A 26366-nucleotide genomic window follows, 5' to 3' on the forward strand; every position below is an offset into this window, starting at 1 on the left:
ATAGAATATTTCTCTCCGGATCGAATCTGAAAAAATGAATAAACGAAATTTAATTCCAAAACATTGAACAAATTTCAAAAATATTTTTAACCTTTTCCAACAATCTGGGCTGTGTTTTGATGAATTTTGAACCAGCTTGATCCGCTGTTTTTCCCTTGTGTTTTGCTGTATCCATATGCTTGGTGACATCGCTAATACCACGTGAACCGATTAAGAATGTGGATGGACACAAAGTACACTTTGCTTTTTGTGGATTGCCTTTAACTTCTTCGAGCCACGTATACGTTTCCAACCATTCTTTCTGGAATTTACACGGTATTCTTTCATTTTCGTCACTTTTTGCTCCACTTTTTTACATTTTTAGGAACAAAAACACACTTGATTTCAGAATGAATATTATATTTAACGTAGCAAGTGACAAGTGCAACTGATGACTGGCTACGATTTGAAATTCATGCAATGACATGAATCATTGGCTCTCACACAGACGTATGCAAAACTCATTCATACTGTATAACTAAAAACTCATACTTACCCATATATTTTGGTTGCTGAATTTGTTTATGCAAACTTTTTGATTTATAAAAAAATTCATCGAGTGTACCGCTATTGTGGCTGTGATTCACATGCTATGAGTGAGACGAACAGTTCAGATACCGCGTAAGTAATCTGTATTGTTGCTGATCTTTGCAATCAAAATGATTGTTTACATAATCGATATCTCAACTGTTCGTATTCGCATCGCCACAGTAACAGTATATCAGCTGTTTGATATTTTTTCGTTCTTTTTGTTCGTTCTTGATTTTTGTTTTTACGTATATACATTTTTTTTTCGTATTGAATTTTGCATTGAGTTGAAATGGCTGAAAAGCCTGTCAAAAATTCAAAAATCCTGGCATGGCTGTGACAGCCATGGCTGTCAGATTTTTGTCGAAAAATCCTGTCAGACAGGCCAAAATCCTGTCGGATGGGAGCATTAACCATGATGGACCGAGATGGTGTCCATGTTCCTCTCCGTTCCAAAGCCTTTCATATGATACCCATATTGACTATTCATATATGAAAATGGTGTTAAGTCGTGTTAACATGACCATGATGGACCGAGATGGTGTCCAAGTTCATCTCCGTTCCAAATCCTTTAATTTGATACCCATATCGACTAAAATGGTGTTAACACGACCGTGATGGACCCGGATGAACCAAAAATGGGCCTATGTCCACCGCCGTCTCAAGACCTTTCCAATGATGTGCGGCATGTCTAGATCGGACCAGCCGTTTAGCCGCCAACCCGGAACAGACGGACAGACAAAAGTATAGAGTTATATATATAGATTTCGCACGTCTGGGTTACATTTAATATCATATTACATTATTCATTACTGCAATGTTATACCCACCCAACAAAAAAGTAAAAACAAAATGTGTATTTGTAAGCAATAAAGGTTATGACTGGAAACATACATGAGCATTGTTTTATATTTTCACTCTGATAAAAATTCAAAATTGGGCAATGAGTTCAGGTCATATAAAATGTCTTTGTAATAAACTAATTGGCGTGCTTTTCGGATGCATTAGAAATTGTATGTCAAGATCATCGTGGAGATAATATCTGTTTTGGTGAATGAATAAGGTTGCAACTGTTATTATATCAAAAATAAAGATAAAAACATCAGTCGGAGAAACAAATAGGTGTTTCAGCATATATAAATAACCGTTGCCAAAATTGCAGGTTTAGTCACATTCTGAAAGAAAACGTAAAATAAATAGGCGGTCAAAAGTGTATTTTGACAATATTTGTATCGCATCAAAGAGCATTTGAATGTAATTTTGAATTTGGAGATTCAAAAAAGTGTGCCATTTTGAAAAGTTTTTTTTATATTCAAAAATAACAAAGTGTTTTGTTCAGTTTCGTACAATTGATTCATAAACGATGGAAATGAATGGATTAAATATAGAAGAAATATCTGGAGAGCGTATCAAAAAAGGGCTTATAAAAACCGTAAAAGATCAATTGAATTCGGGAAGCGTTAAAATTTGTGTGGAACATGGATCCAAAAAAGGTGAAAATGACTAAAATGGCGGCAAACTTGTAAATCCTTATAAATTATATCATTTTCAAATAGGTGACAATTTCATGGGAGAAGTCTATCGTGTGCACTACGAAAATAACAATGAAAATGAAAACCAAAGTAAGTCTTCATTGATTTTGAAAATCGCACCGACGAATTTGGCTCGTCGAGAAAAAATGAGAACGCGCGAATTGTTCGTGCGCGAGGTCAACATGTATGACAAGGTAATGAGTAGAGCTATTATTTTGCAAAAATCAGAGCTCTGGTAATGACAACCACTTCTATGCCAAATATAAATTTTAAATCTCTGTAGGTTCTGTCATTTTTCGATGATTTTCAAATATCCAAAGGGATTATTCCTAACGAGAATGGCTTCAACGAGTGTGCCAAGTGCTATTTTAGTATAGGTGAAGAGTTTTGTGAATGTTTGTTTCTTGAAGATTTGAGAAGAAGGCAATTCGAAATGATAATTTACCGCAGCGAGCCAATCACATTCGATCATGTGTCACTAGTAATGAATTCGCTTGGAAAATTTCACGGCATTTCGTTCGCGCTGAAAGATCAACAACCAGAGAAATTCAAAGAATTGGCCAGTCTATCATTTGAACAGTTTTGGGTAATGTTCGATTCGGAAACTAAACATTATTACTACGGTATGATGAGACGTATGACAGCCATTTTGGAAGAGGAAGAACGATTCGATTTGTTGGAAAAATTCGAGGAAGCAGTTGGAACCGACCTATTGGCAACAGTCAAACGGTTAGTTTCCAGTGCATCGGCTGAACCTTATGCGGTCATCTGCCACGGTGATCTAACGACCAATAACTCGATGTTTCGTTATGACGAGCAAGGCAAAGCCGTTGAAGTGCAATGGATTGACTGGCAGTTTACTCGTTATGCTTCACCTATCACCGATTTGGTTTTATACTTATTCTGCTCAACAACCAAGGAGCTGCGTGATCAACATTTTGGGAATTTCCTGAAAATTTATCATGAAAGTCTATCCGAATTGTTGACAAGGTAAGATTCGTTACTGGAAAAGCCTTTTAATAGTTTAAATTCATTTCCAAATTATTTTCTCATGTAATATAGATTGGGTTCTGATCCAGCGAAATTGTTCCCATTTGAAACATTTTTGGACCAGATCCGAAAGTTTGGCATCTATTCAATATTCGCCGGTGCATTGCTATTACCTATCCTTTGTGCTGATCCAGCTACGATTCCGAATTTTGATGATGTTGCAGAGAAATTAGATGGTGACGAGTCATTTTTCGAAAACATCTTCCGTATTCCAGGTGATTCAAAACATGCGTATAATAAGAAAGTCGTAGACCTCTTTGATGACTTGAATCACCTTGGATGCATGGAAAAAGTTGCAGAATAATTATATTTAATATTTAGACATCTGTTTGACGAACTACGTACAATTATATTTATAACACCCAAAATAAAAGGATTTGAAGAATTTATATGAACTTATGACCAATTCTTAGCTAAGCTACATGTCTTTTGGTATTGAAAAATTTAATAATAACGTTTAGCTAATTCCTTGTGTACTTTAGCACACATATCAAATACAAATTTTTGCGACAAAAGTTTTCTTTTGATTTCATTTAAACAAAATGAATTCGCGTGTTTTCTCGAATTCAATTGAATCGCATCATCAGAGATTCTGATTACTGGAGTGTGAATACTATTCACTCTGTATGCGAATTATCATGTGTGGTTACTGATTGTAGTGACTTTGTTGTATTCTAGACTTTGTGGCATGAACAGTAGAATAAATGCAATGTAAGCAGTGTAAACATAATGCAAGCTAATCAAAAACTATTGAGCGACCGATCGCACCTGCATATAAGCGATCGGTCACTCAACGACAGTCTTCACTTGAACCTCCAATAAAGAACACCAACGAACCGATTGGACTCTGTCCATCGGTTCTTATCAGCAACAGTGCACAAATAGTTTTAATCGTACACAAAAGACAATAATATGGCTATATTTGGCTCTGCACGAACAGGATGAGAACCAACAAACAAAAATCTCGGACATCAATTGATTAATTGTGAAATATTTGTATTTTGTGTTGAAAGAAATGACGAAATTTGGACATCGGACTGCAGTTATTCAAAATTATTGATCAAAAATTGGTAAATCAACGCCTTTTCCTGAGAATATTGACTGGAATTCTTGATACAATTATCATGGAGACAAAAACGTGGCAACAAGTTTCCGAAAAATTGGGAGATATTCAACATAACATCAATTTAATTGCACAATGCGTAAAGAAGACCGAATCAATTCAAATCCTGAAAGAAGCTGAGGGGAAACTGGAGACGCAAGCAGCAGTGATAATTGAAACTCATTCATTTCTGGAGAAAGTTGCCGCACAAAGTCAAGAACCTGATAAATTGAACTTAGCAATCGAAACTTTACTGGACATCGAAAGCAGAGTGAGCAAAGTATACGAATTTATCCAACACAACATCATTCAACTAAACATCGATTCGGCAATATCAACATCAATCAACATTTTTAGAAAGAAAATTCGATCGACATATAACAAAATTAACCAAATTAGTGATAAATTTGAGATAATATTTCTGAATAGTAACAATCGCGATTTAATTGAAATATTTGATTCCATTGATATCCATTTCAACAACAAAATAAACGCAAAATGTAAAGAAACGCAAATTCTAATCAGTGAAAAATTCTTCGTTGCCAAAAATAAAAATCATATTCGTAAAATTTTTCGTCAAGTTAAAAGTTTATCAATGAAGAAATCGAATACGTGAAGAGAATCCATCGTTTTACATTATCCAAATTCCAAAATTCTTAACAAATCAGTAGAAAAGTCCCAAAATCCTGAGAAAAATGTAACATTAAAAGAAAAAAATCAAACGGAACACGAAAATTTTTTTGAAATTAAACAATATGCGCTTGTCTTGACCATCGTGAATTTAAGATGGTCCCATTTTAATTGGAAATTCTTTAGAAAGAAAAACACGCAGCAAATCGTTGAAAAAGAAAAATGAGTGAAACAAGCAAAATGATAAAGCGCCAATCAACGGACATCGAATAAACTTATGAAAAAGTTATCTCAATAAACATTTACCACAAAACACCAATGAACCAGAAATACGATTTAAAAAAAAAGCAACAAAATAACATTAAGTTGAAAAATAGATATGATAGAAATATGTCAAAATTAAAACCTGCGAAGATTTCTAGCAAATTCTTATGAAAAAAAAAATCGAAAATGTCAATAACCCATACAAAAGGAATGAAAAAGTTAGCATATGGAAACTCAAATTTCAAAAAAAAAAGGTCGTAATTAGAAGTTAAAACAAAAAGTCAATAAACTGAATTTGCACTGAAAACAAATTTCAAACCCCGTAAGAAGAAGAAGAAGAAGAAAGACCTAAGTCGCCAGAGCAGCGCAGTCTAAGATAGCCTAAGTCGCCAAAAGTAGCGCAGCCAAAAAAAATTTATTCAAGAAAAAAACAATGGAATCAAAACCAAGTTTTGCAGGGGAACAGAAAAAACTTGTCAGTTTAAGCAAAAAAAAAAACATTCATACAGTTAAATGAACTTTGATTGCAATTCAGCATTTTTTTTTAAATGTTTGAAATCGACTGAAGAATTTATTTCATTAACGTTCAAATTTCTTTATTATCGTAAGTTTTGCACACAAAGGTGAAAAAAAAACTGTAATTGAAACATCTTTTCTTTCTATCCAAATTTAAAAGTACTCAAAATATGAATTTTTCCAACTAACATTTGTTAATATTTGTATGACAAGCTCTCATAACAACACATCCCCAATTTTGTTAAAGTTTTAAATTAATTCAAATTTTCGGAGAAATTTAAATCCCGGGGGATGATGTGGCATGAACAGTAGAAATGTAAACATAATGCAAGCTAATCAAAAACTATTGAGCGACCGATCGCACCTGCATATAAGCGATCGGTCACTCAACGACAGTCTTCACTTGAACCTCCAATAAAGAACACCAACGAACCGATTGGACTTTGTCCATCGGTTCTTATCAGCAACAGTGCACAAATAGTTTTAATAGTACACAAAAGACAATAATATGGCTATAACTTGATGCATTCCATTGTTTACAAACAGTCACAGAAACTTGATAATTATCAAGTGGTGAAGATAATAAGTGTTATCTCCGTACTTCAAATAATATTCATTGAAATGATGACTTGCAGCAATATTTCAAGTAAATCAGTATTCTTAAAAGTCTGTTGCATTCATAGATACTCGTGTGCACTACGGGTGTTGATTCCAAATTGCTTTAACTAAAAGTTTGATGATAATTTTGTTTCATTGAAAGATTTTGAAAAATTAAAAGAAAAATGGACATAAAAGAAATTTTAGCAACGAAAACGAAGGAAGAACTCATCAAGTTCCTACAAAAACAGTTGAATTCCGTTGATGTTGAGCTTCGCATTGAACATGGCTCCAAAACTGGTATTAAATTTATCTAGAGAAAATATTAATAGGGACAGTAATTGATTTGGATATTCGCTTACAAATATCAGGTGACAATTTTATGGGCGAAGTATATCGCGTACTATACGAGGAATCTAATGAAAAGATTGAATCTTCATTGATTTTGAAAGTCGCTCCAAGGAACCCGATGCGTAGAGAAAGAATGAGATCACGTGATTTATTTGTACGCGAAATTAATATGTACGATAAGGTGAAGATTAGAAAAAAAAATTAAAAAATGATTTAAATTGAAACACTAAGCATAAACATAATTCCCATCAAAATTTGCAGATCTTGTCGTTTTTTGAAGAATTTCAACTGTCCAAGGGTGTTATTCCAGGCGGGAATGTCTTCAATGAAAGTGCCAAGTGTTACTTCAGTATAAGTGAAGAGCTATCCGAATCACTGTTTCTTGAAGATTTGAGAAGTAAACGCTTCGAAATGATAAATTATCGTAAGAAATCGGTTACGTTTGAGCATGTTTCATTAGTAATGAATTCGCTTGGAAAATTTCACGGCATTTCGTTCGCGCTAAAAGATCAACAACCAGAGAAATTCAAAGAATTGGCGAGTCTTTCATTTGAACAGTATTGGACATTCCTTGAATCAGAATTTAACGACCATTATTTCGATACACTTAAGCGTTTAACAACCATTTTAGAAGAGAAAAAACGGTTTGATCTGTTGGAAAAGTTCAACCGAGCGGCAGGAGTCGATCAATGCGCAACAATATTCAATTTAGTTGCAAGTGCAGCAGCTGAGCCTTATGCGGTCATTTGCCATGGTGATCTAACGACTTATAACTCGATGTTTCGTTATGACGAACAAGGTAAAGCCGTTGAAGTTAAATTGATTGACTGGCAATTTACTCGTTATGCTTCACCTATCACCGATTTGGTTTTATACTTATTCTGCTCAACAACGAAGGAGCTGCGTGATCAACATTATGAGGATTTCTTAAAAATTTACTATGGAAGCCTTTGTGACTTATTAACAAGGTAAAATGAAAGTAATTCGACGAGTTTCAATCACATTATTTCGGTTTTAAACTAAAAATTTCGCATTTAGATTGGGATCAGATCCTCAAAAAATGTTCCCCTATGAAGCGTTGTTGGAACAGATGCAGAAATTTGGAATTTATACAATATTCGTGGGAGCATTTTTATTTCCCATGCTTTATGCTGATCCAGCTACGATTCCGAATTTCGATGATGTTGCAGAGAAAGCGGGCAGCGATGAATCATTTTTCGAGAATATATTCCAAATTCCAGACGAACTGAAAATGGCATACAATAACAAAATAACGGATTTATTCATTGACTTGGAACGCCTTGGGTGTATGTAAAGATGTAAATTTACTATATTGTTTGATTATATCAAGAAATAAACAAATAAATCTTATCTCATTTATTTAACCCGTATTTGAATGTAAGATTTGCACATTTAGTGCAATTTTAACTAGTAATTTAATACTAGTTTAATAGGCCGTACCTGGAATCGATACCAGCTGAAGTTTTTTTTCACGGCCAGCGCAGTACGTCATCATGTTTTCATTGTTATTATTAGCACTTACCTCGAGAAGTGGTTGCTGATTAAATATCAACATACCAATACAATCCGATTAAACGCTATTAGAGATAACAAATTTTTATTATTTTACAACAAATCAGCTGATAAGCTGCTGGTTTAAGTTAGCTTATTCAGTACTAGTTCTGTTAGCTAATTCAATCGGTGCGTTTATTCAATAATAGTTTTGTGGTAAACAAAAAATCGAATGAAAATTTTAATGCTTGACATAAAAACCTATCGGTCGATCTATTTTCTTTTCTTTCAAAATAGGTACTTTTCAACTTAAATTCTTCAACTAGAAACTAACAAAGAATGATTTATGATCTGATTGTGGTTGGTAGCGGGTCGGTAGGCTCGGCAGCCGGTTATTATGCGGCCAAAGCAGGTTTAAAAGTGTTGATGATCGACAACGGACATCCACCACATGATCAGGGCAGTCACCATGGTGAAACGCGCCTAATGCGCCACGCTTACGGCCAGGGCGAGATCTATGTACCAATGGTATTGCGCGCCCAGCAGCTGTGGGATGAACTGGAAGAGCAGGTTGGTGAACGCATTATGCATCGGTGTGGCGTGATTAACATTGGTCCAAACGACTCTGAATATATACGTAATGCGAACGAGAGTGCGAGCCGTTACCAAATTCCAGTAGAAATGTTAACAGCGGAAGCTGTGATGAAACGTTGGCCGCAAATAAAAGTGCCACATGGTTTTGTTGGAGTGTTTGAACCGAATGCGGGGTATTTGAAGAGTGAGGTTGCAATCGGTCATTTCATTCGTCTTGCCAAAGAGGCCGGCTGCACACAATTGTTCAACTGTCCAACAACTGGTGTTACTCGTGACGGTGATGTGCAGAAAGTCGAAACTGCAAACGGCGTCTACTTTGGTCGTAAACTGGTGTTCAGCGCCGGCACCTGGTTAACCAAGCTGCTACCGAAACTGCCTGTTCAACCGGTGCGCAAAGTGTTTGGCTGGTATCAAGCGGATGATAGTTACAACGAGAACAACAAGTTTCCAGGATTTGTTTTCGTAATAAAAGATAATGAATCAGAGTTTTACGGTTTTCCTGCAAACAACAATGCACTAAAAGTGGGTAAACATAGTGGGGGACAGCCAATAAATAGTCCAGAAGAGCGAACGCCTTTTGGTGCATTCCCTGAGGACAATGGTGAATTATTGGATTTTTTACATTCGGTTTTTCCGGGTACTAGAGAATGCATTTATGGCAAGTCTTGCACCTACGATATGTCACCCGATAAACACTTCATTATTCATACACAACCAGACCAACTTATCATAAGTGGATTGAGTGGTCATGCCTTCAAATTTGCCAGTGTGCTGGGCGAAATTGCTGCTGCTTTTGCTCAAAATAAATCTTCGCCATTTGATTTGTCGCCATTCTCTTTGTCACGTTTTGCTAAGCCATGCTAGGGGTGCAATTTGTCGAACCAAAAGTAATTTTCGGTCAAAATTTAATCGGAGTGTATGATTATCACTTTTTTACGTCGATAAAAATATTCAAATGAATGCGTAAATTAATTTTAATTCTTAACAAAAGTGCAAAAGTAAACTTGAAACTGTTGGGTTTTTATTATATAACCAAATAACACTTTATATTGAATATTGACTGAGCCTTATAAACTATAATCATTTTTTATGTATTTATCAAAGAATAAACAATTCAACTCGAATATCTTATCTATTTTAATCTGCATAGGAAACAATGCCGGGGTCAGGATTCCAATTTATAGCAAATTGCAATAATTATTACACAAACTGACGTTGGTGATATTAATTTAACAAAAGTGTTTTTTTGAAAATCGATTTTTGTTTGAAAATCGATATTTTCAATTTCATTTTCTCTATTTGTCTATTTGAATATCACAGATTTTGCCGATTCTTCATCAATTCTAGCCATCCAAAGTAATTGATCCTTGTGTGAATAGCCTGTAATGAATATCCGAATTGTTACTCCAGACTGAAGTCTTCAGTTTATCTGAACCGTATACGGCATATATGCCGTCATTTGTTATGGAGATGATTGGACAGCGATGGTGGTGGAAAGCCGATCTACATAAAATTATTCAATTCTAAGTTTGGTAGATGTGCGTCATCTGTCACTGACTTGGTTTTCGTACTTACTTTGTTGTTCAACCAAAGAATAACGAAAAAAACAACATGAAGAGCTTTTAACAATTTATCATAGAAGTGTTGCTGACTTCTTGGAGATAAATCTTGTACAAAATAACGTGATCTCAGCTCTGTATGGTAAAATTTGTTAATTTAAGACTAGACTCTGATCCAGCGAAATTATTTCCTTACGAGGTATTGTTAACTCAACTTTAAAAGTTCTGGAAATAACCATGCATGCGAATTCTTAAGAATTTGCAAATAATGTCGATAAACAATATGAAACAGAGGATGGCGGTCCACTTCAAGCACCACAAGACTTTTACAAAAAACAACTGCTTGATTTGTTCACTGATACGGCTCAGTTGGATTTATCAAAAAATTATTTTTTTCATTTTTCAACTTGAGATAAACCTAATTTGAACACGTCTGATCACGTTTTTTTCTTATCTCTTGATCTAAAACATAATTAGAGTTTTATTAAAAGATTGGTTACACAAAAGGCCTTGTGAAATTTGTTTGCTCACTCAGAAGTACTTTTATAATATGCACGACTTGTATTGGTATACTACTTTGTGACATAGTTCAATAAGTAGTATTGGTTGTACAATACATATAAAATCACTATGCTCACCATTAATAATAGTGGTGATCTGTCAAATTACCAATACAAGTCGTGCATGTTGTAAAAGTACTTCTGTGTGAGTGCTTGTTAATCAAATGAGATAACGCTGAATTATAAGCACCGAATATTCAAATTCTGTTGAATTAAACTAGTTTTTTCTGCACATTGTTTGCCTTTCAAATCAAAATCTGGAAGAAGAATTTTAATATTATTTACATCGATGTCACGTGTCAAAATTTGGGACTTTTTTAAAGGTTTTCGTTATACTTTATCATATTTTCTTATGATTAAACAATGGCAAAAATGTGACTCAGCGAATTCACATTATTGTTACAAAATGACGCAATGGAATCTTAGTTGAGTTGTATGTTAACCATCTCATCTACCAAACGTTGATAAGATTAAGTCAAATTCACATTTTCTGCATATAATAACCAAAACGTAATTCAAACTGACATTTCAATTTGAAGCGATCGATGGTGTTTTACCAAATTGTCCCTCCAACATTGAGAATTAGTTATTTTATTCAGAAAATTTTCAGTTTCAATTCAATTGAATCGAAGAGCTCATTTTACCCAGAATTAAGAAACAAATCATGGAAGGTTTAGATATAAAGGAAATATCCGGTGATCTTATCAAGACAACGCTTCAACAAGTCGTCGAACAACGATTGGGATCAAAAGATGTGAAAATTTGGATCGAAGCTGGCTCCAAGAAAGGTAATACTCAATTTGGTTTCAAAAATATTCCGGCGGATTAAGTTTTTCACGACTATTCATGTGACTACACAGGTGACCATTTCATCGGAGAAATCTACCGAATCATTTACCAACTTGGAAATGATACCAACCAATCGTCTCTGATTCTGAAAATTGCCGCACAAAGTGTGATGCGTCGTGAGAAATTCAGATTGGCTTCATTTTTTGTGCGCGAAATAAGAGTGTACAACGAGGTATTGTCAGATAAAATTCCCAAAATAAAAAGCATACCGATTGGTTTTGGGTACTCAGCATTAATGCTTCGTTTGACTTCCAGACACTGCCGATATTTTACGAGTTCCAGTTATCAAAAGGCATCACACCTCAAGTGGATGGTTTCAATGAATATGCGCAATGTTATTCCATTATCCAAAAAGAGCTATCGGAAAGTTTGTTCCTAGAGGATCTGCGAGTGAATCAATTCGAAATGCTGGATCATCGTAAGGAAGACTTAACTTTTGAACATGTAGCACTCGTAATGAAAGCGTTGAGTAAATTGCATGCAATCTCATTTGCATTGAGGGATCAACAACCAGAAACATTTGCAAAAGTAACAAGCAATTTGGATGAGCTTTACTATAGAACAGACAACGTAGATTTCACAATATTTCTGACGGCAATGGGAAATCGTGCAATCAACGCTTTGAATGAACGGAACTTGATGGAATTGAAGAACAAATTTGCTCGTGCTATTGAAAAGGGATTTGATAAGACCGGTGCAGAATGCGTCACTGGAAAATTAGCCGAACCATACACTGTATTGTGTCACGGTAGGATGATTGGCACATTCTTACATTCGCTATTCATTCTTTTCATGATCATTAAACGACTGATTTTCATGGTTTTTATTTTATAGGTGATGTTTGGATCAATAACAGTATGTTCAAAAAAGATGCTCAAGGCAAACCGATCGCAGTAAAACTATTCGACTGGCAGTTCTCGCGATATGCCTCGCCCGTTACTGACATCATTCTATTCCTTCTATCTTGCACACGGAAGAGTCTGCGTGACCAACATTATGACGAATTGATAAAAATTTATTACGAAAGCCTCTCAAACTTTCTTCAAAGGTAAAATGCCACAAAATAGTCTCGTTTAAACATTTCGCAGTTCAACATTGTTACATTTATCGTTTTAGATTGGGCTCGGATCCGAATAAGCTTTTCCCATACGAGGCATTATTGGATCAGCTGAAGCAATTTGGCAAGTACGGTACACTCACGGGGATCATTTTGATCGCTATCTTTTCAGCTGATCCTGATTCGATTCCAGATTTAAGCGAATTTTCGGTTGGTTATTTATTTATTCATTATCATATAGATACGAGACGACTTTGGCACGACTTTTGCCTCGTTTGTGTTCGTTGCGCTCACGACATAAGCCGAATATAATCGCAGTAGTCGTTCTAACGAACTCTGTGTGTACAATTTAAACGATGTGCGACATAATTGGTGGTCGTATAGTATAATGAACACGAACGAAGTAAAAGTCGTGACGGTAGTCATGTACGACGCACTAACATCGTCTCGCGGTTTTATGAGTTATTTATTTTTTTTTTTTCATTAAATTAATACTTATTGGTTAATTAAATAATTTATTTATTTGTATATATAAGGAAAGAGTTGATGAAAATGAAGGTGAAATGAATGATTTGATCAAAGTACCAGAAGAGAACCTAGAAGATTTTACCACCAGGATTTGCGACTTAATCGAAGATTCAGCACGATTTGGCTACCTGTGATTGAGATACACGATAGCTTCTAAATTGAGAGAAGAAGAATTTAGCAGGAAAAATTGTTTATGATTTCTAGTGTTTCAATAAAGTCTTCCTGATAATTGAATTTTTGGTGGCATTGAATTGCCGAACTGACTTATATTCGTCATAATGAACTTCAGACAAGTGCGTTGTTATTTAGAGATAATATCTTATAATTCATGTGATTACGAAACTGGTTATTTATTTAGTTTCTACAGTACTTTTCAACTTGATAATGTTGAGTATGATATGAAAACACTTTCAAACTACGACTAATGAATGAATTAACAAAATTGAGATCGAAACTCTGATTAGTAGTAAGGATTACGTACATGAATCCACGTGAATGCACAGTTGAAGGCACTAAACAAAATTAGGTGTTGTATAATCAATCAATGTTCATTGAATCTGGAGACACATAAATTTTATGTGATGATCACATTAAGCTGATTCAATCAGCGTGATTGAAATCGTAATCAACGAAATGGACTTTGACAATTAGTCTGGATATATATAAGGCTCAGATTGGAAGGATTTGATCAATCTTTGTTCTTATTTTATGTGAAAAACAAGTCAATAGAAAAGATCATAATAAGTGTATTCAAAACTGCAAACATCAAGTGGATCAATCAAGGGACTATTCAAAATGGTAAAATTCATTGAAATAGCTATTGAGAAATACATTGGGTAAAATTGCATTAAAACAGTTCTAATCTCACATTTCATTCTTTTTCAGTCAACATTAAAAGTTCTCTTCAATTTTTCTAAAGATGAAGATGACGAAAACAATTTCAGTGCTTACACATTCGTTTCGACTGCTATGCTAATGGTGCTGAATATGTTTGCAAATGATTTGAAAGTGCCCGTCGAGTATTTGAATCGAATTTCTTTTTCACACAATGTCGACATTTTTATTAATTTCCTCGATCAAGACGGTGTTTACAACTCCACGGACGACGTGGAAATGATTTGGCCACACTATCAGAATCGTTATTGCTTGATTTATACGAATACTGGAATGTTGGCTCCGACTAGTGCCTTGAGTTTGACTAGTGTTTTCATTATTTTAAGTACCATAATATTCATTATCAATTGGTTCTCATTCTATTTAATCATTCACCATCGGTATGATCTTGGAATATTAGTCTTACTAACCCGAAAATTTTATTACAAATTTAACTTATAAATTAAAAAAAATTCTTCTGACTTCTTAGAATGGGCAAACCATTTGGCGAAGCCTTTGGTCTGTCATATTCCTATACAAACCAATCGCAAATGATGATGGCAATCCCAATGTTTAAAACAACTGTTCATGAAAAATGTTTCCTCACATTCAAATTCCTTCATAATTTCTTCTTGGGTTCCATTTTTTTGAGTGCTTTTTCGACACAACTGATTTCACCACAAATTAAACTATTGACCGACCATGAAATCAGTTTGGTCAAAGGATTTCATCCAGGTCCCGTTACCAATTTCGGCATTGGAGAGCCGTGTCTAAATGAGCTTAAGCAAGGTTTCTTTTTCTCTTTCGTTTGTTTCTATGTAAATTTATTTAATTTTTTTTCTTCGAATTGAAACTAATTTATCTCAATTTGATTGAATGAAACATGGTATATTATACCATAATACAATGCAAATCACCACAGGTTTATACTTACGAAGAGGGTGTTTTCTGACCTGCGATGTGGCTAAGTATTACCTATACAAATCAATTAAATTAGTATACGGTTTGGAATCTACGCATACATCTATGCGATTTTCAGTAGAGTGGAGCGATCTATACGGAATAACGTATAGTCTGATGTTTAGAAGCGATTTTGGCGGAGAAACCTATATTCTGTGCTTGTGTTAGTTAACTATGCATCTGTCAACGCCAAAACCACTTCAAAACGTCAGACTATACGTTATTCCGTATAGATCGCTCCACTCTACTGAAAATTTCATTGATGTATGCATAGATTACAAACCGTGTATGTATAAATTGAAAAAGTATTCCTATATTTGATGCGAAAACAATTTTAGCAAAACTGTGCAGAAGCACGAAGGTGTTGTCTTTCTACGGGAAGAAATCAACTTTCAGCAGATGTTTAAAGTGTCAAAAGATTCAAAGCATTTTGACAGAATAAAAAAGTTGGTGCGGCGCTACTTCGAAGCAGGCATGCTGGATCAGATATTCAATTATATCCATGCGACAAGCTACAAGTAAGAATTCTTATACCTTTTGGAATGTGAAACCTCATCTGTTTTTTGTCAGGTTTCTGGAAGAAACCGGTCGTGGGAATCAAATCAAACTTGGTGATATGTACGAGACATCGTATCTTCATATGTTGATAGGTTATTGTGGCAGCATCATCACTTTCTTTTGTGAACTCGTCTTTTTTCGCTGGAAACAAAGGAAGCAGCTTCGCCGAAATGCAATTCAACCGTTTCAATTTGTGCATTGAAATGAAAAAGCTATATCATAATACACTTTTGTATGTGTTTGTGAATAAGAAGACAAAAAACAGCGGCATTTAACACATTATTGTATCTTTATTATACATTTTATGATGTAATAGTTTTTAATAATGTTTTTCAGTTGAGTTGTAATATAATTTATTGTTTAATAATAATCTTTAATAACTAACATCATCATATTTAGTTGTTTACTCTTTTTTTTGTTCTGCTTGACTTTGTTTTTACATTATTTTTCATTTTGGTTTTTGGGATTTTTGTTCTTTATTTCTTTGCGTTAGTGTTATTTGAAAACTGCCATCGTCAAATTTATTTTTCATATTTCCCTACGAAATAACATACCCATTCAGCTTAGCTCATTGTTTTCAACAATCCAAAAATACACATCGGCTGGAATAAATGTTTGCTTTTTTTCACTTTTTAATATAGATTTAATCCATTCAACGGTGTTGTTCTCCCCGTCTCCTCAAAATATAAATAATAATTCCACAATTTCGGTCAATGGTATTTTTTCCTCTCAAACATACATTTCATGTTTTTCTTTAAATTTCATTTTCGCCTAAGTTCATTTGTCTCGACTTTTTTTTAATCATTGCATGCAATTGTTTGTATGAGGGCTGGCTGGACTGATTTGTGTTTCTGGGGTTGGGTCGAATTCATGCTGCAGTCTTTGCATCTACTTGCTAAGCACATTCAAACACAGCCAATCGACCCGCATGTCTTATGTATATTTTTGTGTTTTCTTCTTCTTCTTTTTGTCACATTAAAATCATCTAAAAGTACGTATTTTAAACTAAAGTCCAAAACAAAAACAGAGGCTTATAAAAAATTGTAAAAATTTTTTTGTTTTTTTTTCTTAATTTTTCCTTGGTATTTTTCTTTTCAAATAAAGTTATTAACAAACATGAAATCCAAAACCAAAACGAAAAAGAAAGAAAATTATCATATAGATAGGTTCGTCATGAAAAGGAGGTGGAGTAAAAAATACGTAAGAGAAATATATAGATTATAGATACTCTCAGAATTCAAAGGCATCAAACTAAAAAACATAAAGTGTAAAACATCAAATTACCCACTGTCTTTTCGCCATTGTAGGCAAAATATCAGTTGACCTCCATTGTATTAAAATTGTCGGCGAAATGTCATTTTACCTACATTTTTAATACAATGGACTCCACAAATATTAACAATGTAAGTAAAATGACATTTCGCCGACAATTTTAATACAATGGAGGTCAACTGATATTTTGCCTACAATGTCGAAAACACAGTGGGTAATTTGATTTTTTACACTATATGTTTTTTAGTTTGCCTCCTTTGAATTCTGAGAGTAGGGTTTACAGATGAACGTTCAAATGGTGAAAGTGTCATTATCTTCATTTCTTTCATTTTATGTTGTTATTAATTGGTTAGAAAATGCTTTGGCGTAAATTCTAGATGAACGAATAAAAAGTTGATTCTATTTGCTCTCAATTGAATTAGAATGAAAATAGATAAAGAAATCAGACGAAAGCGAACAATTGCACAAACGGTGATGGGTTGAAAATGACACCACTATCGAATGGGCAATTGGCCATCTCATAACAATTCTTTCTATTTTCATGATTTGATCGCTATAAATTTTACATTGATTTATTTTACAACAATATTTGTGCTTCAGTTTTCCATTCATTTGTCTGGTTGTATGTTATCATAGTCATCTCATACTCCTACGATCTTGAACTTAATTCCGATCAATGTGGTTTGTGTTTTTCCTTCTTTTTTGTTTCGTTTATTTCTGTCTGAATGAAAAATGACTTGATTTTTTTCAATATTTTTATTTTGTCGTTCAACGTTTAGATTTTAGAGAGAAGTGAAAATGTCAAAAGTTTCCTAGTAAATGCTGACAAAATATGGCTTTCGAATTTATTTTGTGAAACGAAAAAGAAAAACAAATTACGTTTCGAATTTTCGATTCTTGAGAACAATTTGTATTTTCTTAAAAAAAAAATGCGAATAATTTTCTCTATGTGGCTGTAACAATTTATATAGGCCATAATTGAGCCTCGCGCCCATTTTGTGGTGGCTACTAGATCAACATTGGGTTGATCAGTGGTTTGAAAACCAACAATTTATTTTTACTATCTCCAATTTTCGTTGGATTTGTTCTGAAAATAAAAAAATGAATCTCCAGTCGATGCCACAAAATCAGACACAGGTTCCTTGAAACAGTTTTTGTTTTTTTGTTTCTTTCTTTTAATAATTCACTATATTTTTTGCAATATTTTTTTTTGTTCTCTCTTATTGATTTTCTTCGATTTCTGTTTGGCAAAAAAGTAGTTTCTTTCAATTGGGCAAGTTTCAATGTCCAAATGTGTTCAAATTCTTCTGTTACATATTTTTTCCCCTCTTTTTTCTCGGTATTTTTTTTAGTTTTTAGCAATAATCACAAATTATTTTCCTTTATTCTATACTCAATTTTTATTTCTTTTTTTAAAACTATATTTCTTCCTTTGGCTAATACATAAGCTAAACAATAAGTCGGGTGTTCGTTTCGCTTTGAATTTGCATTGTTTCGTTATTGTGGTTGAATTTAGTTTGCATTTGTGCGGTTAGCACACATTTCCGAATGAATAGGTTAGGAATAGTAACAATTTTCTTTGCATCCAAAGCATTGAATTTCGTGTTATTTTCCTATTTTGTGAGCCAGAGCAAGAATGAAATGTGAATGTGTAAATTTCGTAAAAGTGATTGGACTCAAAACGATTGGTCGGATAAGTTTTTATTGTTGTTGTTTGGGATGGGGTGGACAATCATATGGTTGCTTTAAATCATTGCACTATAGCAATGCTACACAATGTGACCGATTCTATTTTGTTACCCACATTGCGATGCCATTGAATTGCATTCTAGCTTTGAGTTGAAGTAAAAGCGGACGAAAATCGAACTAGCAAAGAGAATTGAATAATTTTTCTATTGAAAATGTTGAGTTTGTTTTCTTAATTTCCATTTTTTTTATCTTAAACTTAGTTTGTGCTCTTGATAAACGCTATGAGCCAACAACGAAATCACTTTCACACAGTAAACTTTGGCTTTGTGTGTGTGTGTGAAATTGCAACTAGACCAGTTCCATTCAACTAGATAGAATGAGAAAAAAGCTTTTTCTATTCATTGAACTTGTGTATTCCAATAAAGTATATGCAATTGCAAGATTTCAACTATGTTTTCCGTTTTTTAGTATAATTTCATCTATAAATTCAAAGCTTTTTTTGTTCTCTGTTACAAACTCTAAGCATTTGACATTTCATTGCTGACTAGAACATTTTAAGAAAAATAGTTATTTGTTCATTCACTGTTTTGGTTGTCATATTTTTTTGTGTTTGTTTAATTTGTGCTTTGGAATTGTTCATGATATATTTCCATTTTTGTACGTTCGGCTTTTCTGTGGGGCGTGGGCTGAATACATACGGCTCAGATGTAATGCACATCTCATCACAATCGATCGATTTAATGCGCTCTAATTCTAATAATAAATTGAAATATACATATTCGAATTCAGTTAGGATGTTCTATTTTTGGTGTTTGTCAATTTCACGGCGGGTTGTTGTAGTGTGATCAGTTTTGTCGATTGGTGTAAAGTGCAAAATGTGCAAGAAAAGCATTTACATAAAATGCCTCACGTCCATAAAATAACAACTGAGAAACCGATTCGATTTCATTTCATAACATAATTATCGACCTATCTCCTAAATGATAAACATGCTTGTGGTATCCAATGCATTGTGGTTGAGCATTGTATTGTCGTAACAATAGCGTCAGATATTATATGCAAAATTGCAATATCTGGGTTATTTCTTTGGGGAATTTTCCATCGTTCAATCCTATAGTCTAAATTTGTAGTTGTGTGTGTGTGTGTGTGTGTGTTTGTGTCTCGTGGCATGGCAACTGAAGTGGCTGTCTTTCTCTCTCCTTGTGTATTCAATCTTGAAGAGATTTCATCTAGCTCTCAAATGCACAAATTTGCGTTAGCTGCATTCATAATGGCCCATCGAATCAGTTAAAACTAATTGAAATGGCGCTGTTAAATGACCCAATGAATTCATTCAGAAAACAAGAAATTGTGTGCGTGCCTCTTGCTCGCAATTCGAATTATGATTGTGCAGAAATAAAAATCAAATTCCTCGATTCTCTCCAGCTGAGCATGTTATTCCAAATATGGGGAGGGAGAGCGAGAGAAAGCGAGAGAGAAAAATGTTGTGTACAGTGTACATACCATGCAGAAAAATCTCAGAAAACACTTCACGACACTCCCTTATTTTCTAGCGATTAAACTTGGTCAATATTTAAGTAAATAATTTCCATTGTTTGCTCTACGTTATTATGTTGGCTTAAACATGCTTTATGTTTGTATAATGGGTTTAAGTTTCACTTATATTACACACACAAAATACAATTCATTCTTTTCAGCAAATTTCTATTCATCTTCTTCTGTGTCGTCGTCTTCGTCTCCGAAGAAAATCAATTTTCAATGTAATTTCACGAATTTACTCGGCATTTACATTGCTATATGGATTCATAAACTTAAGTTTAAACATTAAAACATGCAAAGCCTTCGAACGAAAAGCTTTGCCAAAATACACCGTATATATAATATTTAGTTGTGTTTTTTTTATCTGATATAGAATTTTTTTAGTAGATTTTCTTCATGTTTTTTTCCATAGCGTATTACATTGAATGAATGTCAATATTAAGTGAATGTGTGAACAATATTCTATAAATATATAAAGAGAATTTTGATTCCATGCGATTCGTATGGAGAATATGTGTCCCTTATTCATTTGTTGTTAAGTAGTACGCATATTATGATGACAATTAGTTCAAATTGTTTTGTTGTTGTTGTTGTTGTTATTTTTTGGTAAGTGAAAAGTGTTATTGTAGATAAATATTAAAACACGAAATGTTGTAGTGGTTGTCCTTTTTGAGTTTTACTGCGAAACGGTTTGGTAGTTGTGTCCAATTGAATTCGGTGTATTTTTGTTCCGGTTCTAATTCATTCTGAAGGTGGTGACATTATGAAAACTGTTTTGTGGTGTGAAACTGTTTGATCATCAACTTATTTGTTTAGTTCGTATAAAATCATTCCATCGATGTTTTTGGTCCAACGTTTTTGATTAGTGTAAAAAAATGTCAGTTTTTTTCTGTTCTCTGCGGGATCATTCTCTCAGGACAATTCAAAAGCTTCTATTGAATTATTATTTTTGTTTCGCTACAAATCTGTTGTTGTTGTTTTTTTTCTCCTTTTTTTCCAACGTACAAACGACAAACGACTACAATTAACTGCTAAACGATATATTTATCAAGTGAAAGTTTTAAATCTGTATTAGCTGAATATAATATGAATAAATGTTTTTTTTTTTTTGGTTTTTGACGAAAATGTCTAACTCCTTATGCTAAATTTTGGTATTTGCTGTACTTCATTAGAATTTAGTTCTACGATCATTTGCTTTTATTTTCTGGAAATTCCCCAAGAGAAACAAGTTGCATCAATGCGAATGGTATGCGATTCATATGAGTTATGGTTTTATATCCTTCTTCAGATTTTTTCGGCAGATTTTCAGAATATATATAAAATCACAAGTCCGATCGCTATCCAATGATTGATGCAAAGAATAAAATGGTTTGAATATTTCAAGAAACCGCTCGGTAAGTTATAAATCAGCTGGGCTTTGGCTAACTCATAGCTTTGTAATGCCGTTGTAAATTTTTCCTCAAATTTTGTAATGAAAAATTCCAAACCATTTTTTCTACATATTTCAGTGCTTTCTTCTTTTCTTCATTAGATACTAACAATGACAAGCTTATCAAAGTCGATAAAAACATTGAAATATCGAAATCGATCGTTTTTCAATATCACACTTTGTCGGATGGATGTTCGACAAAATCGTCGGTCAAAATAAATGAGTAATTTGTCTGGTGTTTTGATTCGATTCGGTTTCGTTGGAGCGACGATTTTAATTATGTGGATTTGCTTTGTAATCCCAAAATACTCCAACGAATTGATTTATTGATGAGCTGATTCACGCTTGAATTCGAAATCGTGTGATGTGCGCGAGCGCTATGTATGTTTGTACATGTACATTCAGCCGATAATTCGTCCGCGCGGGAATTCGTGGGTGATTATGATTGTTTCATTGATTTATTATTATCGTATGCCTTTCCTGATGGAATGTCTTCATCATTTGAAGTAACGAGTTTTGTCGGTGTTCGAGTGGGTTCGATTATAGTTTTGGCATTCCTCGTTGATTCTAATATGGTATATAAATTGAACGGCTCTCGGTAAATATTGTGTTAAGAGAGTGAGACTTTGTGGGGGAGAAGGAGAAGCAGGATGGAGAGGGTGTTTTCCTAGTTGAGAGAGAGACTTAGTTTGGCAATTTCAAGCAAAATAGCCGCGAATATTATTTCGACACTTTGAATTTCGAATGTGCGTATGTGTTTGATGTAAATCCTAGAGCTCGCTCGAGTCCGCATCGCTCTCGCTTCATTCACGCTCAATGATTGAGTGTTTTAGTTTGTGCTCAGTTTAATACTTTGTTCTTTGGCTACTATCAATGGCTTTGTTTCTTCATAAATATTGTGAGTTTGAGTCTAAGTTTGTGGTTTCATGTCAGAAGCTATGCATTAGATTAAATTAGCAATAATCATAATAAACAATCAATATATAATATACACGTAGGTTTTTTTTTATATTCATAATTCATTTTTTTCCGTTGGTTTCTTTCCGCTCGTCGTTTTTTCCCCCATGTTGAATGTGTTTACTTCACTACTCATTTCATTTTTTCGTTTCTTTCATCATCAGTTATACTTTTACAAATAAGGTATAGGTACTAGCTAGATTTTTATCATCTCAAAAAAATGGTTTTACTTCTTTCGTCGATTTTGGTTGTGATTTGCGCGCATGCACACTCGTACAAATGAAGCGATTTTTCACACTTGGAATTATGAAATTCGTGTTTGGTTGCTGCTTCTGCTGTTGTTGCTGCCATTTTAGCCGTTTCTTCTAACAAATTGTATTCATGTTTTCTGTTGGATTTCTTCTGCTGTGTGTCGTGAAGATTTGGAATCTACCGGTTAGTCCGTCCAATGCTGAGTGCATTGACGCACTCAACGAATTACATTTATATTTGTTATTATTGTTGTGTTTTTTTTTCTAGTCGCATTTCTGTTATCGATAGTGCTGAAGTTATTTTTCTGTTTTTTTCCTTGGATCAGGTTTATGATTTCCATGTTGTCGGTTCGATATTATTTTCTTTTATCTTATTTACTATTTATTGTTATCTGTTCATTGAAATTCTTTACGATTTGGTTGAGTGTGTTTGTTTGTTTGTTGTATTCGATGAGTGATGAAAGGGGTCGTTTTCCATATTATAGTATAACTCTGTGTTGTAGTTTCATCATTTGGTTTATAGTGTGTTTATGTGCATTTTTCTGTTTTTGTTTGTTTGTTTGTTGTTTGTACGATCAAAGTCTCTTTGGCTGCATTTGTTATTTTGGATATTTTGCACCAGTATTCACTATAAGTCAGGTCGAATGTTACGCAAAGTGTGTGAAGGGGAGCTTATGCATTCAGAGATATCCAAGCGTTGAATATGTTTTTACAAATTTATCATCGGATGTCGACGAACCGTCTCTGTTGGTGTGATAACAATGAATGCAGGTAAAATTTGTGGATGGAATAATGTTACAAAGTCCAGCAAAACCGGACCAAAAAAACAAATTTGCCGCAAAATTCAAAAAGACGTGTACTTACTCATCTTCCCATGGGCAAATGGTGTTTCGGCTAGTCTCTTCGCTCGCTTTCACCTGCACTCCATCACCTGCATCGAATAGACAATTGAATGTAATTCACATTAGAATTGCAAGTAAAACACAACCACTAGCACAAGTTTTCTCCAGTTCCCAAATGGGGAAACTGTGTAATGTGCTCAGTGGTCTCTTTGGTGTGTGAGGGTGTGTTGGTTACCTTTGTCGGTTGACTTTTGTTTCTTCTTCGGTTTTGTACGTGCTGTTTGTGACTGCTGTTGCTGTGGTTGCGTTTTGGCAGTTGATTCATTGGTATCATCATCAGTGGGGTTAACCGGATCGATGTGTATTTCAGGTGGTTTTTCAATTCCAGTGACAGACATATCGTCGTCGGGAGGATCGACTTCGATTTCGGCTAATGGTGCGATTTGTGGTGATGGCGTTGGAGCAGGCGCAACGCAACCCGGTACCAACGATTCACCGCCAGTGATTGTGTCATATTGATAGTCACCACTTGTCGGATTGCATTCTTCGTATTCGTCCATCGATGGCGACAAATCCTCCGGTTGACTTGTCACCTCGTCGGACTTTTTCACCTCTAGCGACAGTTGTAAGTTGCTCGCGTCAGGTGTCGGTGATGATGTTTTTCGAATGCCAGCATCCTTTGAACACTGCGTTGCTACTGTTGCTCCCGCTGCTGCATCTACAGTTGTTGTTGCCGATGCTGCTGCTGCTGCTGCTTCTTCTCCTCCTGTTTCTGATGCTGGCTCATCGTTTTTTGTATTTTGAGCAATTTCTTCACTATCACTCACATCACATTCAATTGTATCCGTATGCTGTGCCTGTGCTGATTCGGCCAATATAACATCGATGCACGGTGCACACATAACGGTTATTTTTGGCGGTGATGCACTCAATGATAAACTTTCACTTCGTACTTTTGCACCATCCGATAAAACGGAACATCGTCTTGCTTCTAAATTAGTATCACCTACATTTGAAAGCACAGCAGAAATAATGTTCTCTTGCCGAACGTTTGTATTATTTGGTTCGTTAATTTCACAATGTAAACTAATATTTTCACTAGATTTTCTCTGTTCATCATGGCATGCGTCACCGATTGGCGATTTTATACTACTCTTCGAACTGGTATTCGATTCGCTTGCCGTGGCTGTACGTAAACATTCACGATCATCAAAACTTCGCGTTTTCGTTGGTTGTTGCTGCTGTTGCTTCGGTGACGATGGTATTTTATCCGTGCTTGGCATCGCTGCGATGCTACTGCTTGAATGCGATTTTAGGTCTGTTATTGATGATTTTGAAATTGTTGGTATTGTTTCCACCTGATTTAAAATGGGATGGGAGAGCCGGAAATGTCAAACGCATTAGGACACATCAAGTAATTGAACGTATAATTCGGTTCGGCACACTTACACTGCTATCAATTTTCTTGGATTTATCAAAGGACGGCTGATGTTCAATATTCGTTGTGGCTGTTGGACCACTTTGTTGTCTAAAGGAGAAATGCATGTCGCACAATCTAAACGAACGAACGAACGAGAAAATGAAACAGACAACCGTATGTCAAAGTCGAAATCGAATTTAAATCTCAATGAATGAAATCTGAACGACAAAGTCGAAACCAATTTGGTACATTTAAATCAGTTTTGGAAAAGTAGCGTGGCACAAACCTCGGCGCAATGGTAATGGATGCCCGTCTTGGTTCAGTGGATATGGGTGCAAGTCGTTTGCCACTCGGCAACAATTCACAGTCGAGTGTATTTTGACGTAATCCGCACGTTTTTCGCATTCGTTCCGATATCTCGCTAATATCTGACGACGAGCTACCAGAATCAAAAGCTGAATTATTTCTTGATCTGGATAAAAAACTACACGACAACAACCGATTTAGTCAATTTTGTTTGCATCTTGTCAAGCGAATGAACCAATTTTGGGTTTGGATTTTTTTTTTCGTTTTGCCCAAAGTGAAAAATTTGTTTCAAATGGAATTTACCTAGCAATTGCCTGTTTTGAGGTTGACGGTGGTTCATCGTCGTCCCAGGGACAAACTGATACTGAAACAGCCAAATTGTCACCGGTACTGACGTCATCCCAAGGACAACAGCTAGCGGCTCCCGGCGCTAAAGTTGATTCCAAGTTTTCGGGTATTAACTTCGCCCCTTCTCTAGATTCGTCACAACATATTTGACCGGGATAGAAAAAAGAGGAAGAAAAAGAAAAGAAAAAAAATGAAAAACACATTTGAAGCAATTGAAATCGAAATTGTAATTTGAGAAGTGGACAACATCAATCAGTTTGAGAGAAAAAGAAAGAAAAATAAATGTATCAATATGTTAACAATCGATATGAGTATCGAGGGAAATGCATTTAATCATTATTATTGTGTATGTGAAATATTTACAATCGCTGTAAATTCGAGTGAAAGAGAGAACGAATGGAAAATGTGACAACAACGAAAAATTTAACAACAAAAAACAGACGTATGAATTTATGAACAATCATGAAATCGCATGAAATTCAATCAATTATTATATATATACTTTGTGTAAATACACACACAATCAAAGTGATAGCCAATCTACAAACACAATGTGTGGGGGATTTGGGTGGTGGGTTTTTGTGTATCGAGAAAAAAGGGTTGCAAATGAATGTCCGAGAATGAAAACGCAACTTCTATTCACAACACATATAA

At 34.6% G+C, this 26366-nt stretch overlaps 6 protein-coding genes across 19 annotated transcripts in view; 5 read left to right on the forward strand and 1 right to left on the reverse strand.

The window, feature by feature from the left end:
* Window positions 1-2281: 2281 nt before the first annotated feature.
* On the forward strand, window positions 2282-3491 carry LOC129569664 (uncharacterized). The gene is made up of 3 exons (XM_055448763.1): window positions 2282-2293; window positions 2383-3089; window positions 3162-3491. The coding sequence occupies exons 1-3, from the start codon at window positions 2282-2284 to the stop codon at window positions 3451-3453; spliced, it is 1011 nt and encodes a 336-aa protein (XP_055304738.1). The 3' UTR covers window positions 3454-3491.
* Window positions 3492-3949: 458 nt separating this feature from the next.
* On the forward strand, window positions 3950-7989 carry LOC129569550 (uncharacterized oxidoreductase dhs-27-like). The gene is made up of 4 exons (XM_055448467.1): window positions 3950-6558; window positions 6630-6790; window positions 6871-7577; window positions 7648-7989. Exons 1-4 carry the CDS (start codon window positions 6444-6446, stop codon window positions 7922-7924), a joined length of 1260 nt encoding a protein of 419 aa, XP_055304442.1. The 5' UTR covers window positions 3950-6443; the 3' UTR covers window positions 7925-7989.
* Window positions 7990-8061: 72 nt separating this feature from the next.
* On the forward strand, window positions 8062-9836 carry LOC129569551 (N-methyl-L-tryptophan oxidase-like). Of its 2 annotated transcripts, none has more exons than XM_055448469.1 (2): window positions 8062-8337; window positions 8419-9836. In XM_055448469.1, exon 2 carries the CDS (start codon window positions 8461-8463, stop codon window positions 9577-9579), a length of 1119 nt encoding a protein of 372 aa, XP_055304444.1. In that variant the 5' UTR covers window positions 8062-8337; window positions 8419-8460; the 3' UTR covers window positions 9580-9836. The 2 variants fall into 2 exon arrangements, with proteins under 2 accessions (XP_055304444.1, XP_055304445.1); XM_055448470.1 differs by having other exon boundaries at window positions 8296-8310.
* A 1425-nt stretch (window positions 9837-11261) lies between these two features.
* On the forward strand, window positions 11262-13550 carry LOC129569552 (uncharacterized). The gene is made up of 6 exons (XM_055448471.1): window positions 11262-11622; window positions 11695-11855; window positions 11939-12431; window positions 12518-12731; window positions 12800-12950; window positions 13277-13550. Exons 1-6 carry the CDS (start codon window positions 11499-11501, stop codon window positions 13400-13402), a joined length of 1269 nt encoding a protein of 422 aa, XP_055304446.1. The 5' UTR covers window positions 11262-11498; the 3' UTR covers window positions 13403-13550.
* An 831-nt stretch (window positions 13551-14381) lies between these two features.
* LOC129569665 (uncharacterized) lies at window positions 14382-16106 on the forward strand. The gene is made up of 5 exons (XM_055448764.1): window positions 14382-14542; window positions 14632-14930; window positions 15064-15109; window positions 15440-15619; window positions 15672-16106. The coding sequence occupies exons 1-5, from the start codon at window positions 14382-14384 to the stop codon at window positions 15859-15861; spliced, it is 876 nt and encodes a 291-aa protein (XP_055304739.1). The 3' UTR covers window positions 15862-16106.
* Window positions 16107-23096: 6990 nt separating this feature from the next.
* LOC129569560 (mucin-4) overlaps window positions 23097-26366 on the reverse strand; it is a 21341-nt gene continuing 18071 nt past the window's right edge. For 8 of the 13 annotated variants that reach the window (XM_055448489.1, XM_055448481.1, XM_055448492.1 and 5 more), the window contains 6 exons: window positions 25668-25838; window positions 25345-25542; window positions 25088-25193; window positions 23874-24996; window positions 23661-23727; window positions 23097-23540 (listed from right to left, as the gene is read on the reverse strand). In XM_055448489.1, coding sequence (XP_055304464.1) covers window positions 23477-23540; window positions 23661-23727; window positions 23874-24996; window positions 25088-25193; window positions 25345-25542; window positions 25668-25838 — 1729 coding nt within the window. In that variant the 3' untranslated portion in view covers window positions 23097-23476. The remainder of the gene's footprint in view (window positions 23541-23660; window positions 23728-23873; window positions 24997-25087; window positions 25194-25344; window positions 25543-25667; window positions 25839-26366) is intronic. The other 5 variants (XM_055448494.1, XM_055448486.1, XM_055448493.1 and 2 more) reach the window with 1 other exon arrangement.

The sequence above is a fragment of the Sitodiplosis mosellana genome, unplaced genomic scaffold (genome assembly GCF_009176505.1).
Source record: "Sitodiplosis mosellana isolate CC-2019 unplaced genomic scaffold, AAFC_SMos_1.0 Smas_scaffold_38, whole genome shotgun sequence".
Lineage (NCBI taxonomy): Eukaryota > Metazoa > Arthropoda > Insecta > Diptera > Cecidomyiidae > Sitodiplosis > Sitodiplosis mosellana.